Raw genomic sequence first — 20,939 nt, 5'->3', positions numbered from 1 at the left:
CAGGCGAGTTTGCTGGCCAAAGGACAAAAGACAGGGATACCATGGTCCTTAAACCGGGTACTGGTAGTTTTGTGCCAAGTCCTGTCGGAAAACGGACTATACCATAAAGTTGGTCAGGAGCTCCTGGTAGACGGTTGCACTGACCTTGGACCTCAGACAGTGGACCACGACCAGCAGATGAATGGCACCCCAAACCATCACCATCACTTTGGAAATCAAGGTACCAGAGTCTGGAGCAGGAGAGGTAAGGCACAGAATCCACTTTGCTTGAGGTCCACTCTAAGGTTCCCACAGTCAGTCATGGTTTGGGGTGCCAAGTCGTCTGCTCACATATCTGTAAGAAATCCATTGAAACACACAAGTCTTCTTTAGGTCTGAAATGGCTTATTTTCTCAGATTTTATCTACTGTATTGGGTAATATAAGTGTAAAAGTGACTGTAGGGGTGCTATAATAAGTCTAGAGGGTTGTAATATTAAAAATCATAGGTAGAATATTTTAATAAGGTAGTCTATGCTCTAACTATGGATATTTATAGAGTATTCAAAGAGTATCTATCCATCTATTACATAGAAGTTATTTGGTGTATGTTCACTAAATTACTTTCATAATCAAATTAATTGGACATGCTAAATCCCGTAATGTCAGTTGACTACCAATTTTAGGTACATAATCTTTTTAAATCCTCCTGAGAACACGGAACATTACTTGTTATTGTCGTTTTACTACAAAGTAAAACTGAGAGGACCTCATGGTGATGGAAGTTTATGATGATGAAAGAAAAGCAACCCAATGGAGAGCTAGTGTTCTCTCCAACTCAAGTGTTTAACTCAAGTCTGATTCAATTAAAGTAATACAGTGAAAACGTATTCCCAGGCAAGTTGCAAATGACTGGAGAATAATGGAGGTGGTAAATAAAAAGTCAATTACAGTTCATAGCAACCAACGTTACTGATGTGAAGGCATTCATTATCATTAAGTGCTGCTCTTTTCCACGTGCCTTGAATGCATCACGCACATATACATGTCAGTCATAACGATGACATGATGCATCACTATTTAGTCTTAAAAAGCCACTGTTGGTTTTAGTTAACTCAATTATAGCTTTACAGTGAATGGCACATTCAAGGACACTCGGACTTTCAATCATTGGTACCTAATTGCTTATAGTTTTAAAGAGTTTTACACCCGAACAAACACGCTTTCTGTGGTGAGATTATTTATGGTCATGGCTGGACTGAAATGCCTCATTCCTCATTGTCAATGCAGCCAGTGTGTGTGTGTGTGTGTGTGTGTGTGTGTGTGTGTGTGTGTGTGAGTGTGTGTGTGCTGCCCTTGGCCAAGCTGTCTTTTTGATGGCACACAGCTCTTAATGCACAGAACAAAGGCTAATAGGTAATTAATATGCAATACACGCTAATGCGCCATTTGTGTGTGTGTGTGCTTAATGCACAATTAATATGCATCACACACACTGGAATCCCAAGCAATTAAGGATCCGGTGGTGTCCTATGATAGCCCTTAACGAGCATCCTCTTTACTTGAGGACATCACTTTAAATATGTTGGTTTATAAGGCGAGCTGTCTTCGGAGGAGAGTGGAAGGAGGAGGATAAAGTCAAGGATGGTATTAAAAATGGGAAAAAAATCTGTTACTTCATTTGCAAAACTTGTGTATAGCATCGTACCATCGGCTAAATATCATGATATACTCTAGTATATCGTGTAGGCTAAACATTACTCGTTGACAACCTTCTAAATACGGTTTGAGAGACCTCAAGACATAAAATAACACCCCTATAGTCAGCTTTGCAGTCATATTACCCAATATAGGAGCCATAAGAGAGAACACGCCATTTAAGACATACATAAAACTTGTGTTTCTGTTACTTCATTAGCAAAACTTGTGTGTAGCATTGTACCATCGGCCAAATACAGTAAAGTCTCGTTATATCGATATTCTCGGGAGTCGGAAAAAATACCGATATAACCGGACTATCCATATATCCGATACTGCGCCGAACTGCATTAAAAGTGGGCGGATCTTTGATATGGCATGTAATTTTCTCCTTGAGTTCATGGATTGCGTATCTAGCATGCTTTTGTACTACAATACATTTTGTACTACAGTAAATGAAAATAAACTTACGCTGTAGTGATTACCGGTTACCGGGACATAATTCACCCCGGAACATAATTCACCCCGGAACTATCGATAGGGAAGGTGTTGCCACCCGGAGGGGTAGGCGCGAGGGACGGGTGTTTTCCGCTGTGTGTGCTGCACTCTGGTGGTGGAAGTGTGAAAAATAAAGTTGACTGGAAGCAGCCGTTCGCCGTGTTCTTTTTTGGTATTGAAATCCTTAAGCAAAGATTGATTTAAGCTGCTTTTGTATCGATATAAGCAGACCAAATTGGCTGGCGGGAGATGAAAAGGGCATCGTAGTAACCGGATTATCATAATAACCGGGTATCGTACTAACGGAGCTAATTATATCATAAAAGACTAGAAATTTGCCGGGAAATGAAAATAGTATCGTAATAAGTAGTAATTCGTTTTAACCGATATCGATATAACCAGACTTTACTGTATCATGATATACTGTACATATATTGTGTAGGCTAAACATTGTGTATTGTATACTATTGTAAGATTCTCCAAACAAGGGAATTCATTTTCATAGTTGGAGAATAGAAAACCCGTTGACAACCTTCTAAATACGGTTTGAGAGACCTCAAGACATAAAATAACACCCCTATAGTCAGCTTTGGAGACAATATAGGAGACATAAGAGAAAATATGCCATTGAAGACATACATAAGACTTGTGTTTGTGTTGCTGTAAATGTGTTCTGATGCTAGAGTGGGCGGGGGACGGGGACGGGGACAGGAAGTTGAGTTCAAAGTTGAGTTTTAGCTAGGCGTGGGTTATGGCTGCAACAGTGGCCCATGTTAGGGATTATATTGGACCTGTTGTGAGATCATTACCACATGTTGAATGAAGTTGCAGGATTGACTCAAAAGTCAACTTGGACATAATATCGGGTCGAAGGAACCCTAATACAATGCTTGTGTTGTTAACAGATATGATTGTGAACCAATAAACCAGATGAGGAAACACCGTAAATATCCTCTTCCTGTATTTGTCCCACAGCGAGCGACTGGACGAAGAAACACAAACACGGAAAACGTGAGCGTATTTGTATGTTTGTCTGTGCGCTGAGGATTCCATTGCTGTGTGTATTATTGTTCATTCACTATTTGTATACATTCCGTGTCGTTGTGCTCGTATTTGTGTATAACAGTGTGTGAACACAAACAGTGACAGATGATAATGCAGTATTACACAATAGAGTCAAAGGGTGCTTTCCTGTCGGGCTGAACAATGGCCGCCTGTCATCCAACAATCAGTCCTCAAGCACAAAAAAGGTCAAAATAGCTTTTGAACTTAAACCACTTTTGTGTTTTTTTGGAGCAAAACAGGGGAAGATTGGACTTTATCAATTTGTTCTGGCATTTTGAAAGCATGCTAACATGCTAATGTTTTGGAATAAAGATATGCTACAACGAGTTGGACTCATGCGGGGTATAAAAAATTTGTATTGTACGATCTTCTACAGAGGGGTTGTTTCCGAACCAGAGTGGTTTCTGGTTCAATTATCGATCCGACTGTAATCAATATTCTGCCTTTTTTAGTTTGCTAAAAGCAAAAATGAATGGTGCCCCCTATTGGTGAAAAATAATTACATTCCGTTTATTCTATAGGGTGACAGAGTTCAGGTGACATGATGGTTGCTGGTTCGATCTTCGGTTCTTGAATCATTTTAAGTTTGATTTGATGCATATTTCACACCTTGTGAAAATATTTGATATATTAAAATTATTTTTATTTATTCAGAATTGAATGATGGAAATTGTCAGGGGTGCCCAAACTTAAATTTAGACTATCAAAAATTCTTAAATTTTCCATAATTCCAATATATTTCTGAGACATTTCTTCCCTATTGAAAATGAATGTTCAATTCTACATCCTTATTGTGTGCACGGTGGCATGCATCAATGCATCAGATGGTAGAGTAGTCGTCCCCTGTGTACGCAGAGGTGGTGCTGGGGGGGGGGGGGGTTGGGGAACATATCAACAGTGTGTTTGTTCTGTAAAATGAGAATAGTTGTGTAAAGGGTTTAATTTGGGAGGCTGACCTAAATGCATCCGACACAAAAAGACTCTGACGAGCCACTTGCTGGGCCACTGGAGACAACAGGCTTTCATGGAGAGACGCTCGCTCTGCTGAATGAGGCATTTTATCAATATTTCACCAACTAACGGAATGTGTGTATCACTCGCCGTTGGAGATGTGCATTTTGTGGACGGAACGGATTGTCATTCCTTTAACAATGCTGTCATATTTGCATCAGGATTTGGCCAAATGGTGGCTTTTGTGTTGGACTCGGTTGGGACTCAATGATTGTGTGTGTGAATGCCAGCAGAGGGGAGGGCAAACGAGAGGAAGCACAACTGGGGAAGTTGGTTTACCCAACAAGCACTCAGGAAGCACTTTAGTTGTCATGACAGCATCACATGTTTAGATGAAGTCGTGATGGAGCGAGGCAGGGGCGGAAGACGGGAGAAAAGAAGGCGCCGAAAGCAGCCGCTCGCTTTCCAATTGAGCGGGCTCTTAAATGACGAATGGCGGCTCTTTTTGCAGCAAATTGAGTCAATTCATATTTGAGGAGATGATGGAAAAGGCTTCCTGCCGCCACTCACGGATTTGGGTGCTATCATTCACCGCATGCTTGTGTTAGTGCTACATGAAGGAACGTCCATTTTTGTTTCAGCTCACTCCTAAGGGTTTTACTCAATGGGGACATTAGTGAAAGGGAAAGTGATTTTTCATCTTTCATCTTTCATGACTGACACAAAATATCAATCTTAGGATGAGAGGGAAAAGAATGAAAATAGAGGCATAAGAATAGAATGGATGGTTGGGTACTGAAGACATATATATATATATATATATATATATATATATATATATATACGTATATATATATCCCACTGAAACAAACAGTTCTTGGATTTAGTGTCTTTCTCACCTTCTTCGGCCCCGTGGTGGCTTATTTTGCAGCTGCAATTTTTAAAAAAGCAAACCAAACACTCAGAAATACTTATACGCTTGAACACCTCATCAACGCAGGGCGAACAATGCTAATTAGGAAAGGAGACAGAAACTGAGCTGTTCGTCATTTGTGGGCATTCTACAAACAGATGAAGCACCCCCCCACATGCATACACATAATGACGGCGGAAATCTGTCTATAGTGTCCCAAATCCAAAATTTTACTTGTAGGCCGTATTGAATCACAGAATAGTTTATTTATGAACATATTTTAGAAAAAGGCAGCACGAGGGACCGAGGGGTTAGCGCGCAGGGCTCACAGCTAGGTGACCCGAGTTCAATTCCACACTCGGCCATCTCCATGTGGAGTTTGCATGCTCTCCCTGGTGTATGCGTGAGTTTTCTCCGGGTACTCCGGTTTCCTCCCACATTCCAAAAACATGCTAGGTTAATTAGCCACTCCAAATTGTCCATAGGTATGAATGTGAGTGTGAATGGTTGTTTGTCTATATGTGGGTAATATCAGTATTAAAGTGACTATAGGGGTGTTATTTCAAATGTAGAGGGCTCTAATAATGATACAAGCTATATTCATACTCATATTCATGAGTGTGAATGGTTGTTTGTCTATATGTGCCCTGTGATTGGCTGGCGACCAGTCCAGGGTGTACCCCGCCTCTCGCCCGAAGACAGCTGGGATAGGCTCCAGCGCCCGCCACAACCCTCATGAGGATAAGCGGTAGAATGTGAATGAATGAATGAATTTTGGAATTTTTTTTTTGTTGGAATTTTTTTTTTTTTGAAATTTTGTACTGCCATTGGGACACACAGAGAAATCAGTCCACCACAAATAAAACACAATATCTCTCTCCTTTGCATGGGACGGATAAATAATGCAACCCAAGCTGGAGTAACCAAAAACACATATGGCTTATCATGCTGCAATAAGAGATGCAGCAGATGCTTATGTTTGTATTGGTGTGTGACTGGAATAGCCTTGTCACACAAACGCCACACCACTCACCGGCCATCCCGGGATTCCCAAGAGGGAGCCGGCGGAAGGCTTCCCACAGTTCCAATGGCAGAGAGACAGTGCCTGATAGCTGCGGCAGCATCGCCGTGACAAGATGGAGTTTGACATATGCTGCAGTGACGTTTGACAAGCCGGCAAACACAGAAAAACACCAAGGGAGCCCCGCCTCCGGAGCAAAGTATCGCAAAGGGACACGCAGTCGTCCCTGTGACACACTTTGACGACATTAATAGACGGAAAATTCTCCACGGCAGTTTAGCATTCCAGGAATTTCTTTTAATTAATGACACCGACTGTCTTCCTGCTTTTCATTTGTATTCCTTATCCATTGTCATCCCGTTTCATCTTCCCCGCTTGCTTATGCGCTCCCTCCCCCAACTTCTTCTTGCTCAATTTCATCGGCCATTATACGTATACCTTCCGGCTTTTTATCTTTTGTCAGCTTGCCTGGAAACTCAACACCACAAAGCTGTCAAAATCTCAGGATTCCACCTTTATTCCCAACATCGCATTCAACTCTCATCCCGTCAGTACTCTTCCATGATTCCAGCATAACGTTTCTTCAGCTTTCCTTTTAAGGGCGTATGTTTCCTTCTGCTCTTATGCATTCACTGCAAATGACTTTTCCTCCACAAATGAGGAAATCTAACCTTTATTATATACAGGATCATACGAGATTACCTTGTATTATCCCCAAAGCCCTCAAGTCAAACGCTTCTCTCAGCCAATTATCAACCTTCTTTTGTGCATGGTGTCATTTATTTAACAACCTAGCTCTGTTCCGCCGTTATATCAAAGACGTTATCACTGATTTTAAACTTTTAAGCCATGTTATGACATATGTAGTGCAGTACTCAATTATTCAACCCCAAATTTCTTGATTTCATTCACGATCATGTTTATTTTAATAGTGAAAAATAAAAATAAAAACGACAAGACACGTTTATAAAGATGGCAAAGCAGACAAGGCGTCCTATTTTCCTTGCAATGCGGCAAAAGGGGGAGATAAAAAAAAAACAGAAAGCTCGTTTCTCTACAAACACTAAGACGTTCTTCCATTATCAATTTTTCACAGCTCCCCAAAATTCAATTTACTCCTGCGTTTTACTCACGACATCCCAAATTCACTGCTTGAGTTTGGGAAGGCAAATTCTATCTGCAAGCTCTACCCACGTCATCTCTATCTCACTCTTCATCCATCTGCCCTCTCTTTGTCTTTTAGGACGAGGATTTACATATCCATCCATCTTCCATGACGCTCGTCCTCACTAGTGAATTATGGTATTGTATTATGGTATGCAGGAGCCTATCCCAGTTGACTTTGGGCGAGAGGCGGGGTACACAATGGACTGGTTGCCAGCCAATCACACCCATGGACAATTTAGAGTATCCAATGACCTTGCATGCATGTTATTGGAATGTGGGCGGAAACTAGAGTTGGCGAGTAGCATAGCATAGCATAGCATAGCATAGCATAGCATAGCATAGCATAGCATAGCAATAATAAAGTTATGTTAATTACAAATCTGTTTAATTTTTTTGTCACAAAAATAGCATAGCATAGCACACAACACCGTAGCATAGCATAGCATAGCATAGCATAACAATAATAAAGTTATGTTAATTACAAATCTGTTTAATTTTTTTGTCACAAAAATAGCATAGCATAGCACACAACACCGTAGCATAGCATAGCCTAGCCTAGCATAGCATAGCATAGCATAGCATAGCATAGCATAGCATAGCATAGCATAGCATAGCATAGCGACTGTCAAAATTATCACAACAGCGGTTAGCGCACAGGCCTCACAGCTAGGAGACCCAAGTTCAATTCCACCCTCGACCATCTCTGTGTGGAGTTTGGGTACTCTGGCTTCCTCCCACATTCCAAAAACATGCTAGGTGAATTGGCGACTCCAAATTCATACCAAAAAGGTATGAATGTGAGTGTGAATGGTTGTTTGTCTATATGTGCCCTGTGATTGGCTGGCCACCAGTCCAGGGTGTACCCCACCTCTCGCCCGAAGACAGCTGGGATAGGCTCCAGCACCCCCATGATCCTCGTGAGGATAAGCGGTAGAAAATGAATGAATGAATGAATACTTAAATGCATACACTTAATCCAAGTTCATCCTACATGCGAAAGTCGTAATTAAAAAAGTCGGAATTAGGCGAGAGGAACTATACCTCATTTTTGCCTCACTTCAGTGCCACTTTTTCCCTCATTCATTTCTTCTTTCCGTCCATCCATCTTCCATTGTATGCAGTCATTCATTATTGTAAACGCAGAGTAACACCCCACCCCCACCCGCTCTTGTCTCGCTCAGCAGGCTCGCTGTGCTGACAGAGCTGCAGGCTCTCGCCAATTATCCCGGCTAAAGTTGTGCCAACATCTATACATCTCACAAAAGCAAACACGGTATCCTTAGCTGCCACCTCAAACCACGATGTAACATCAAAACATGCTTCATATGCTAACGTTTTATACCTGCTCGACTTCTTTTTGCCTTGTTTTGACGCTTAGAGGCACTGAATTTTGGATAGTCGTTGAGTGTCACCAGTGTTTGAGTGCTATGCCAGTGAGAGATGATGTGACGCTGAGCCAGGGACACTTTTATGATGCCCTCAGTTGTTCCTAAAAATTAAAAAAAAAAAACTAAAAAAAAAGGATGCTGGGGGCTTTATATGTTTTATTTGGACATGCAGATATTTTTTTTTATATTTAAAGAAAAAAAAAACAGCCTGTATCGCAACTTTGTGTTATTGGTAACAAAGCATATGATTAGTATGAACTTTTTTTTCTCGTGGTACACTTTTTAAATTTTTACAAATATTTAAACTTTATTTTTGTAGTATTTCTTTCCTGGTACTATTATGACTTTATTGTCGGAATATTTTGATTTTATTATTGTAATATTATAACTTTTTCCCAACCTAATTTTCCCAACATTATTCTTTGTTTTTTTTTTATCTCATATTACAACTTTTTCTTGTCATTTTTCAAATTTAGGCAATTTTTTTTGCCTTAATATGACTTTCTTTCTTTGTCCTACTGTACACAGTAACATTCCTTGTAAATATTACATGACCAATGACCAATATTGCTAGATAAACCAGAATAATCTCATTTGAAAAGGGGACAATGCATTGCTTTCCAATCGTGTATTCTCATCTGCCGCGTAGATGCTCCCCGTGGAAAGCACTTACACCAATTTAACCAATTGTTTTTCCCAAATAGAAACATAATGTTGGGACTCAACGAGAGGAGGGGTCCTTGTGTCTAAGCCGCTGAAGTGCTAACGTCGGAGCTTTTATGAAAGAAAAGGCGGGAGGGGGATGGCGAGCCGGGGACTGGGACACAATAAATGACTGACAGCGACATGGAGATAAACCGAGAGAAAGTGGGACGGAAAAGAAAAGACGTGCAAGCGTGGAAAAGATTGGAGGGAGTGAAGTAAAGATAAAAATGAGACAGGGAAATAGCGGTGCTCCAATGAGGTGCGGTAATAAAACCGCAGGAAGACAAAAGAGGTGAGGATGAGCTGCCCACGAGCAGTTCTGTCCCACATTTACAAAGACGTTAAATCATGCTCGGCGAGGCGGTGTGCATTTTCTCACATTGTGTTGCACTCTGACCTGCAACAATTCCCACTCAGCGAGGCGTGCGTGCTTAAAAAACAAGGCCTGAATAGCCTGAACGGGCAATAACGTGCAATTTTATTATTTTCACAGAGCAGAGCGGCAATAAAAGCTAATGTAATGGAGCGAATGCTGGATGACACAAAGATCCTAAAAACAACCAAGTCGATTCCACATATGAAGCCTCCCAGTTCCAGGAAAACTGCACTTTATTTGGAATTTTTGCCCATCATCCATAATCCTCATGTGAAACTAACAATATGCGTAATGGGATTCACCTATTTCCACTGTAAAGCCCTCTAAAAAATGGCAACAATGTTCCATTTACATTATCTCTGTTATTGTAGGAGCTAATGCTCAAAGAAGTACTTGGGTTAGGGTTAGGGTTGTGACACAACTCACAGCACCACTCGCAACGTTTCAGGCCACTACCAGGATGTAGTCAACGCTAGGTGGCAGTGAAACGCTCGCAATGCCAGCATGTGTGAGTCTATATTATGTCTATACAGTAAAGTCTTGTTATATCGATATTCTCGGGAGTCGGAAAAAATATCGATATAACCGGACTATCCATATATCCGATCCTGCGCCGAACTGCATTAAAAGTGGGCGGATCTTTGATATGGCATGTAATTTTCTCCTTGAGTTCACGGATTGCGAATCTAGCATGCTTTTGTACTACAATACATTTTGTACTACAGTAAATAAAAATAAACTTACGCTGTAGTGATTACCGGTTACCGGGACATAATTCACCCCGGAACTATCGATAGGGAAGGTGTTGCCACCCGGAGGGGTAGGCGCGAGGGACGGGTGTTTTCCGCTGTGTGTGCTGCACTCTGGTGGTGGAAGTGTGAAAAATAAAGTTGACTGGAAGCAGCCGTTCGCCGTGTTCTTTTTTGGTATTGAAATCCTTAAGCAAAGATTGATTTAAGCTGCTTTTGTATCGATATAAGCAGACCAAATTGGCTGGCGGGAGATGAAAAGGGCATCGTAGTAACCGGATTATCATAATAACCGGGTATCGTACTAACGGAACTAATTATATCATAAAAGACTAGAAATTTGCCGGGAAATGAAAGTAGTATCGTAATAAGCAGTAATTCGTTATAACCGATATCGATATAACAAGACTTTACTGTATTAGATAATACAAGTGTAAATGTGACTATAGGGGTGTTATTCCATGTCTAGAGGGCTTTAATAATGTTAAAACAATATTAAGTTTTCCGTGCCCTAATTACGAAAATATTTGATTTATGAATTTAAAAAAATGCTACTTTGTGCAAATTCACTCATCATGGTGATAAACAAGGGATTACGGTCCCTAAAAAACTGCCTAAATGTTTCACTTCTCAAGTAAAATAACCGGTGAAGCTGTCTTAAGATTTGAAACGGATATGAAGTCGAAATTGGAGAAAATATTGCCTTTTCTCATCTCCATCTTTCTCTCTCATTAGATCCTTTGAAAGGCTGGCGGTGTGACAGCCTCATTTGCATTCTGTGGTGCAAAAGCAAAACACGGCGGCTTCATTAATTGCTAGAGGAGTCACGTTTATTTGTTTAGCTTCACTGGCGACGTGAGCCGTGTTTACTGGTGAGCAGTGAGACGTCTTTTATTCAGAAATTAATGTTGAACAACCGGTGATAATTAGCATGTGACACAACTTTGTCTCCTTAGCGGGGGGAGAGAACACGGCAACTCGCTGAAATGAGCATCGCCTCACGTAGGCAAGGAATTCATTTTTAAAGACAAACAGACTGCATGGTCACTTTGTATTTTATTTCCGATATACCACAATAGCCAAGTTTACATGTTTCCGAATGGAATTTTTTCGAATGACTTTTCCGAAAACAATGGTATACATGGAAAGGAATATTCCAATCTCTTGTCTACATGCGCAGCTATAATCAAACAGAATAGTCAATGGGGCATGCCCAGTAAAACGTAAACATCAACATCATATGATACCAACTTCCCATAGTTTTTCTTTCACATATTGGAATAACTCTGTATTGCCGGTTTTTCCATTCGTCCAGTCTTGAATTTAGTTTGGATCAAAAACAAACTTTCCTTAGCAGTCCAGTGCCGATTGCTCGCCTCCATTTTTAAAACTGAAGAACGTCTGGATCTGCGTGTTACGTCATATCTGAGCATGTGCTGAAAGAACGCACCCGGGATAAATTTAAACAGGAAAAGATCAAATTCAATCTTGCTAATATTTTATAATTAAACTCGAGACATGTTTTACGTATATAGATACAGTAAACCTCGGATATATCGGATTCTATTGTTCCCACTGGTTTTGTCCGATATAAGCGAAATCCGTTATATGCGTAAATTGGATTTTATCCGTTATAAAAAGGCACTTCCTTGACTATGTTTCCAATGTACCTGGACTGGGCAATGAAAAGAGACGTAAGGTAATGAGAATTTAACTTTATTGGACTCTGAGCATAACAAATTGTTAATTAAGCTCGGCCCTGTTACGCCCGTCAGGCCTACGTTATTTCCAATAGTGAGGTTAAGATCGCATTCACTGCTGTGCTAGTATTATTGACACTCACTCACTTTTATATTTGTCCTAAATCTGGACACGATGCGGCCATCCGATATATGCGAGGGAAATTGGAACGGGACTGGAGATTTTGTCCGAAATAGGCGAAATCCGTTATAAAAAATCCGATATATGCAATGAATTTTTATTGGAAATGCATTACAGAAAAATCGGTTCTTTTTTTATCTGTCCGTTGTGAGCGAATTTCCGATATATCAGAGTCCGATATATCCGAGGTTTACTGTATATTTTCTTTTTTAATAAAACTGGACTTGTGAATAAAATATAGAAGTGTTTAGATTCTGTTCCACAGATGGCGGTAATGCACACGAAAGCTGCTTGCCAACCGCCAATCAACAACAGAAGAAGAAAAACACGACGAAGAAGAACAAGATATCTCAATCGGATTGGGGAAAGGAATATTCCACCCCGGGAATCTGATTTATATATTCATTCAGATTGGCACATTTCTTTCGGAATGAGGTGAATACAAAGGTTAAATTCTTTCCATTTAAGCAAATAAACCAAATAGAATTGGAATATTTGGGTCCATGTATACGTGGCTAATTTTTTTCCTTCAGGCATCAAACAAAATGTGGTAGTAATATGAAAGTTTGAAGTGGTTACTGTCCATATCGGGGTTGTACCAATGAATCCATCAATGCGAACTCAGGAAAGCGGGAGAGATTTACTGTGACTTTCCAGAGGCCTTGTACGATGGAAAACTAGACATGCTAAATGGTCCTTGATAAAGCCGCCTTGTGCGCAGCCAACCCCATTCCCCCTCATAGCTTGGGGACAATGAAACAACAAAGTGGGCCGGCGGGGCACAGGGGGTAGATTGGCTGTCTGGTAATCAGAAGGTCACTTGGCTAGCGGAGCTCCACAGCTCATATTGTTTGTCCTTGAGCAACTCAAATGGCCAACTACTAAAGTACGGGTTGACAGGAGTACAAGCATGAAGGTGGATGGGAAATTACGACAAATAAAAAAGGGGTTCATGAAGTAAACCTTATTTGGGCGCTAACCAATTAATTTAAACGTATTTTGGCTTAAAAATTGATAGAAATACATTATGCACTATTTACCAATCAGAACTGGTAATGGAAGAATCCAACGTCTCTTACGTAATCCATTTCGGAGACAAACACCTCGACTTGATAATATAATGTTGTACAATTCTGACAAAACTGCATTACGGTATGAACCGTAAATTTCACAGCGACCAAAAATAATAAGCGGACGCTAATGTCACGTTTTTTCCCAGCGATCGGATTTTGATCTGACAAATCTTAAGTAATTTTGATCAAGTTTGATCAGCTTAGCCCACATATCAGCGTATCACGTTGCACCCACTGGAGCCAACGAGTGGTGCTTAGGAAGGATTGCAAGGTTTATAGCGTGTCTTTTTGTGTAAATATCATATTATTGGTTGTCTGGGAAGAGACAGCTCTGTCTGACCTTTTCAAGCAACTTAAAAACGAGGAACCAACCAATGAATGAAGGAATGAAAACAAAATATTTTGTATTTCCATTTGAAACCAAACAAGGTTTTGTTTTGTTTTTTGCTGTGGGGCTTTCCTGACTGGTTTGAAATGCTTACATTCTGCTCACAATGTCCATGATAAGTTAGTAAAGAAAGAGAATCCGTAGAGCTAAAATGAGAAAGAGCGGTAGTCGTTAAAAAGCGCATTAGGGAAAACAAGAGAGGACAGGGCGCACAAGGGAATGTCAGTTGACGTCGGAGGTGGGAATGTTTGGGCTCCAGGCTTAGCAGAAAGGCGAATGTATGAGAGCAGCAAAGTGCTGCAGGGCTCAGGGGAAAACCCACCGCTAAGCCGAGGAAAAATGCATGCACTCAGTCAAAAAAAAACCCTTATAGATGAATAAAGACATCAAAAAATACAAAAAGCAGTCACAAATTAAAAAAAAAAAAGCTCACCTTGACAGGATCCACCAATTTCCTCAAATCCTTGCTGGCACACACACTTCCCGATGGGCACCAGCCATTCTCCCTCGGTGCTGCAATGCATCCTGGGAGGCTCGTATAAAGGCAGCGAGTTGTTGACACAGCGACCCACCACCTCCACCAGCTGCGAGGCCTCCGATCCCGGGATAGTGTCGGAGAACTCGGCCAAGCTTTTCACAAGAAAAGGACAGCGTTTGTAGAAAACCCGCACCGACACCAAAGCGATGCAGGCTCCCAAATCCTGAAAAGCCAAGTAGAAGCCCTTCCGAGTCAAAGGGCCTAAATCACGGACTTCCGTGTTGAGCTTCATAACCCGATCCCCGAGGTCGAGCTCGGTGAAGCTCTCGTCGGCTGCTATGGTGTCGATTTTGATGTAGCGGCTTTCCTTCATCGCTCTGTCTTCCTCCACCGTGATCCCGTCTCCGTCTCTCATCTCTCCATCTTCCATTTCATCCCCGTCTGTCTCGTAGTAGTACATGTTAAAGGTCTCCTTACAGGTACCCACGCCCCCGGGAAGGCTGTTGCAGTCTCTCAGGGTGAACTTCAGCTCGATGTAGACTCGCTGGGCTCCCTCTGTCAATATCCAGTTGGTGTGAAGCCAGTTGTTCTGGTTCTGCTCCATGACCCGACACACTTGGTAAGTGTGGATGGGGGCATAGTCTTCATCCACTTCCCCGATTTCCTCCCACTGGAGGGGTGACAAAAATGGGTGAAAACGAAAAGTCAGATGGCGTAGTTTGTGGTTATTTATCAAAATAGTTTTAAAAAAAAGTTTTGGGAAAGCCATCACTAGGAAATTAAAAACTAACATGGCGGCCGCGAGGTTAGCACACAGGCCTCACAGCTAGGAGACCCCAGTTCGATTCCACCCTCGGCAATCTCTGTGTGGAGTTTGCATGTTCTCCCAAAAAACATTCTAGGTTAATCGGCGACTCCAAATTGTCCATAGGTATAAATGTGAGTGTGAATGGTTGTTTGTCTACATATATGTGCCCAGTGATTGGCTAGCCACCAGTCCAGGGTTTACCCTGAATGAATGAATGCAAGCACTGAAAGAGGACCACAACCCTGAGGAACCCCACTGATTTTAAATTCATCTCGGCGTGTGCTGAGCTAAAAACGTCAAGTTGGTACCTGTACAGCAGTTTTCAATAGTTTCCCTCACAGCTTATCAGTAGTCACTCCTCAAAGCCTCCATACAGTAGTCTGAGGGGATTCATCATTCATATTATACGCAGGTGAAGAGTGTAAGCACCATGAAAATCTCATCAAAATGAGGTATGAAGCCCGACGCCGGGCTTAACGGGCAAGAGTAAAGTACAAAAAGAACTGCGAGAAGCTCAATATGGATAGCAAAATAATCCTCATCTCTTCCACTTGGTTTTCTTTCTACTGCAACACAGTAGAGGGAGTTACCGAGTATACGAGTATATGTGTTTACCATGAACGGGGGCGGAGTTGTCTCGTCGGTGTGCATTGTGTAGCAACACCGTAAAAGTTAAATAGCCTCGCGTTCCATTCATGCAGTTTGTATGTAAATGATGAGACAACGGCATTAATTCCTTCTGCGGGTCTCCCGGGATGTGGCTATTATCTGCATCACTAGCACGCTCCCATGGCTAATACAAGTACTTCATCATGTCAGCGTAATATGGCCAGAGGGACCAGACTATGATCTGGTGTTATAGCTTAATAGCCCATATTAATCATCCTTTCTGTGGCTGCTGTACACAACCTTGTGCCTTTGTCTTTGTCTCCCTCCCCTTCATGTCTCTCTGCATCTGTCTTCTTCCAACTGCCTCCCCATCTTTTGTTCAGGCCGTAATCATCCACTTTTCCAGCGATTTACACGCAGTAGACCTACATTCTACCTGGGAAGACAATGGGAACGGAGCTCCAGTTCCTCAGTTCCCAAACGTATGTGTATGTTTGTGTTTCTGTGTGTCCCAGACTGGAGCAGTCAGTTCCTGTGCAGACATTAAGCCTCTTACTGGTTAGATCTCACAGATCCCGCAGCCTTCCTCGAGCTTCCCGCAGCTTAACACGTACACGCACACATACACATGCACTGACATCGCTGTGACAACGCCGCAGAGCCACAATATTCTTCGAATGCCGATGTGAAAGGTCGGCTAATTTGCTGTGACTCTCGAGTATTTCATCACATATCATTTGACGTTAACAACACCACAAGGAACAAGCTACAATTAGAGATACAACCTGCCATTAAATCTTTAATTAAGGCTTAGATTGGTGAATTAGCGCTGGGCAGTAGAGCGTGGCTTCGGTGGCCGGCGCACATGGACCGATTTTGGTCAATCAGTTGGTATTAGAGCTCAGTTTAGCCAGCATCGAAGAACAGGCAACTAACAGTTATTTTCTGATCTGATTAATTGGAATTTAGTTGTTGCGATTAATCGAGTAATCCGGCACTGGACCGCTCAACCAAAATGCAATCAAAGACAAACAAAAATATTCACATTTCAGAGGCTGGAATCAGAATTTTTACATTGAAGAACAATTACTGTTGTTATTTGGACGATTAATTAATCACTGATTAATTGGTTGCAGCGCTACACATGTGACTTGTAGTTTTTTTTCTTCAGTTTTTTTTTTTCAGTGTCACCAGTCTAACAATGACACAGAATAATCCACATTTATTCATTTTTTACCGCTTAAGAGGGTCGCGAGGGGTGCTGGAGCCTATCCCAGCTGTCTTGGGGCGAGAGGCGGGGTACACCCTGGACTGGTTGCCAGCCAATGGCAGGGCTAATTTTTTCCGGGAGTCCCTGGAAAAAACCCACGCATGCCCGGGGAGAACATGCAAACTCCACACAAGGATGGCCGAGGGTGGAATTGAACTCGGGTCTCCTAGCTGTGAGGCCTGCATGCTAACCACTCAACAACCGTGCAGCCTAATCCACATATTCATTCATTCATTCATTTTCTACCGCTTTTTCCTCACGAGGGTCGCGGGGGGTGCTGGAGCCTATGGCAGCTGTCTTCGGGCGAGAGGCGGGGTACACCCTGGACTGGTTGCCAGCCAATGGCAGGGATAATTTGGAGTCGGCAATTAACCCCGGAAAAAAACCACGCATGCCCGGGGAGAACATGCAAACTCCAAACAAGGATGGCCAAGGGTGGAATTGAACTCGGGTCTCCTAGCTGTGAGGCCTGCATGTTAACCACTCCCCACCGTGCAGCCTAATCCACATATTCCGTCATAATATTTATTCCGCTTATTGAAGTGGTGGGGAAACTAATGAGACGGTTTGATCACTGGAGGTTCATCCTTTCAACCTCTCTCTCACCTCTACATCCTGCTCCACTTCCTGTCCTTATCACTTGCATGCATACGCCGAAGCGTCCCCGTGGGCATCCCTCCAGCGCCTCATTAGCGCTTGTGTTTGTTTTGCTGACTATTATGTGCACGTGCGTGTGTTTCTGGGTGTGCGTCTGCATTTGTCACATCAGTCAGCAGACCCCCCCCCCCCACACACACAGCCCCCCGCGGCTGTGCTGAGTGCCCTCCCGGCACAAGGAAGCTGTCTCCAACTTATTATTACCGCCCATTATATGCTGACCGCCATGACACTGTAATCGAACTGTCCTTCCTGCTCCTTATCCATGAAAGAAACACCCCACCTACTTTTATTCTATTCCGGCATCCAGCTGACTCTGCTCTGTCCCCGACTGTAATCATTTTCCCGCTATGTGTCCTCACCATTATTGCTTTAATCACCCGGTCTGACACACACACAGATGCTGTTGGACCACTGCCTTCTTTCTGATGATTTGCTCACTTTAATCACACGCACTTGTAGCTTTTTTCTTTTTCATAGCCCGACACTGGGTTCTATTCCCCTTCTTATCGACAAATTAGTTAAAGCCAGTGTACACACTACCTCAATAAGAAAGAGGCAACCACAAGGGTTTGTCAGGGAGGACAGGCAGCGGATAAACAGAGACGATGCGAATCACGTCGAGTTTCAATGGACAGCGTAGTACAGTAAAGTCTCGTTATATCGATATTCTCGGGAGTCGGAAAAAATACCGATATAACCGGACTATCCATATATCCGATCCTGCACCGAACTGCATTAAAAGTGGGCAATAATGCACTCGACATTTAGAACAATGTCGAGCAGTCGAGGAGCGACGCTTCACTTTCCTGAGACCTCGATTCAGTTTTGAGATACAGTAAAGTCTTGTTTTATCGATATCGGTTATAACGAATTACTACTTATTGCGATACTATTTTCATTTCCCGGCAAATTTCTAGTCTTTTATGATATAATTAGTTCCGTTAGTACGATACCCGGTTATTATGATAATCCGGTTACTACGATGCCCTTTTCATCTCCCGCCAGCCAATTTGGTCTGCTTATATCGATACAAAAGCAGCTTAAATCAATCTTTGCTTAAGGATTTCAATACCAAAAAAGAACACGGCGAACGGCTGCTTCCAGTCAACTTTATTTTTCACACTTCCACCACCAGAGCGCAGCACACACACCGATTCCCGCACTTCCTGGTTCACAGGTCATGCTCAACCCGCCCCACATAGCTGGCCAAACACATGCCTGCAACAGAAGAACCAACTGTGTTCGTGGTTTCTCACGTGTGTATAGAATCTATACACACGAGAGAAACCACGAACGCCAGCATGTACATATGAAAAACAGTGATTATTGCAAGCGATAAAAAGATATCTGAATACAACACAATTAAATACATGTATTTGTACGCTTGTGTCTTCGTTGGAATAGGTGTGTATGCTATGTCAGTTGGTTCTTCTGTTGCAGGCATGTGTTTGGCCAGCTATGTGGGGCTGGAAGCAGCCGTTCGCCGTGTTCTTTTTTGGTATTGAAATCCTTAAGCAAAGATTGATTTAAGCTGCTTTTGTATCGATATAAGCAGACCAAATTGGCTGGCGGGAGATGAAAAGGGCATCGTAGTAACCGGATTATCATAATAACCGGGTATCGTACTAACGGAACTAATTATATCATAAAAGACTAGAAATTTGCCGGGAAATGAAAATAGTATCGTAATAAGTAGTAATTCGTTATAACCGATATCGATATAACGAGACTTTACTGTATCTCAAAACTGAATCGAAGTCTCGATTCAGCGTCGCTCCCTCTCGCTAAGCCAGATGGTGTCTTTGTCCAGGATGAAAACCTACACTTGAATGTTTCATATCAACTTGCATGAGTGGCATTTATAAACAGCAGGTGGCAACGGCGCGTGCTTGTTGTTCATAAACAAAAAAAGTCATAAGCAAAATTAGTATCGAACCTCCTGTCAAGGAGAATACCACTTTTCACAAGTCTTACATTCTGGGGCCATGCCAATGTCTATTTTCTACACACGGTACTGGCTTCACAGGTTTAAGGTTTGGGTTTAAGCAATAAATATGGAATCTGAGTCACAGTACGGCCTTTCTCTGAGCTGCATAATCCACACTGCTCGTCTTTCATAATTACAGTAACGACTGACTACATTCAAAGACCGCTGAAGAAAGTGTGAATTTTTAACGCCTGATCAGTGAAGCATATTTCCATCACAAGTTCTAAAGAAATATTATTATTTCAAGCATGCATTCAGCTCAGTGAACTAAAACACAAATATAAGGCATTCAGAAGACGCATTCAAAGACTTTGTGATGATATATAGTAAAGGTGTCAGTAATGTAACACCAGGAACTCTCCCAATGCTAACGTGTGTAAAGTAATTGACAAAAACATGGCTGCCGATTTGCACCTACAGCCTCACTTTTGGCCTTTTTAGATGTTTTTACTTCCCAAATATTTCAATTTTCTCATTAAATAATCTTCACAAATATTATGGCTTTATTCTCATCATGCAACTTAATTTTTCTGAAAATTACAACCTCATTTTGTTTTGTTTTCATAATATTACAACTTAAAAAAAATTTGTACACCAGTAAAATTACATTATTTTTACTTGTAATTCCACAATGTTATTCTTTTAAAATGTTTTTTTCTCTTAATAGTTTTATTCTTGTAAAATTACTGTTAATTGTTTTTTTTCCAGTTTTCTTGTTATATTGTATTTTTAGAATGTGCCGCGGGCCAATAAAAAACAGCCATCGGCTGCAAATGGGGCCCGGGCCACACTTTGGACACCCCTGCCCAAGCAGGTGGTAGGCATGTGCATACAGTCCTAATTCTATGGGGGGGAAACATGGCCGACTTATGGTTTGCCTTGCACAACGTTTTGCAAACAAAAGCATTTTCTCTACTTCGGCACTAATTACTGAACCTGACAAGCACAAGCCGACTCCCGTAATTTATTCAGTTATCAATCTTAGAGTTGAAATCGATCGGGGAGAAAAATGAAAATCAATAAAAAGCAGGATTTGATATTGAAATGATCTATCCCCGAGGCAAGCACAGCGAGACAGTTAATATTCCGAGCATGCATCAAGCCTCATCAGATAAGTCAAGTGTGAATATCGTGAGCCGGTTGAGAGCCGTTTGGTTTCTTCCGATCTCACGCCAGCTGTCAGCTGTCATGCCAGCTTTCCACCTTCGATTCGTAACGTCCAAAAACTTTCATCAGTCGGCTTTTGTCAACACTCTTGATGAGTCCAGTAGATATG

At 41.9% G+C, this 20,939-nt stretch overlaps 1 protein-coding gene across 3 annotated transcripts in view; it reads right to left on the bottom strand.

Annotated features, from left to right (window-relative positions):
* Nucleotides 1-20,939, bottom strand: part of epha5 (EPH receptor A5) — a 68,958-nt gene that overhangs the window by 36,552 nt on the left and 11,467 nt on the right. For 2 of the 3 annotated variants that reach the window (XM_078794307.1, XM_078794306.1), the window contains exon 3: nucleotides 14,285-14,999. In XM_078794307.1, coding sequence (XP_078650433.1) covers nucleotides 14,285-14,999 — 715 coding nt within the window. Of the gene's footprint in view, nucleotides 1-160; nucleotides 335-14,284; nucleotides 15,000-20,939 lie in introns of those variants that run through there. The other variant, XM_078794308.1, reaches the window with a different exon arrangement.

This window comes from Doryrhamphus excisus, linkage group LG10 (genome assembly GCF_037039965.1).
Source record: "Doryrhamphus excisus strain RoL-2023G ecotype Guam linkage group LG10, RoL_Dexc_Guam_v1.1, whole genome shotgun sequence".
In the NCBI taxonomy this organism is placed as follows: domain Eukaryota; kingdom Metazoa; phylum Chordata; class Actinopteri; order Syngnathiformes; family Syngnathidae; genus Doryrhamphus; species Doryrhamphus excisus.
Note: the sequence above shows the minus strand (reverse complement) of the source record. Positions and strands in the feature narration are given on the sequence as shown.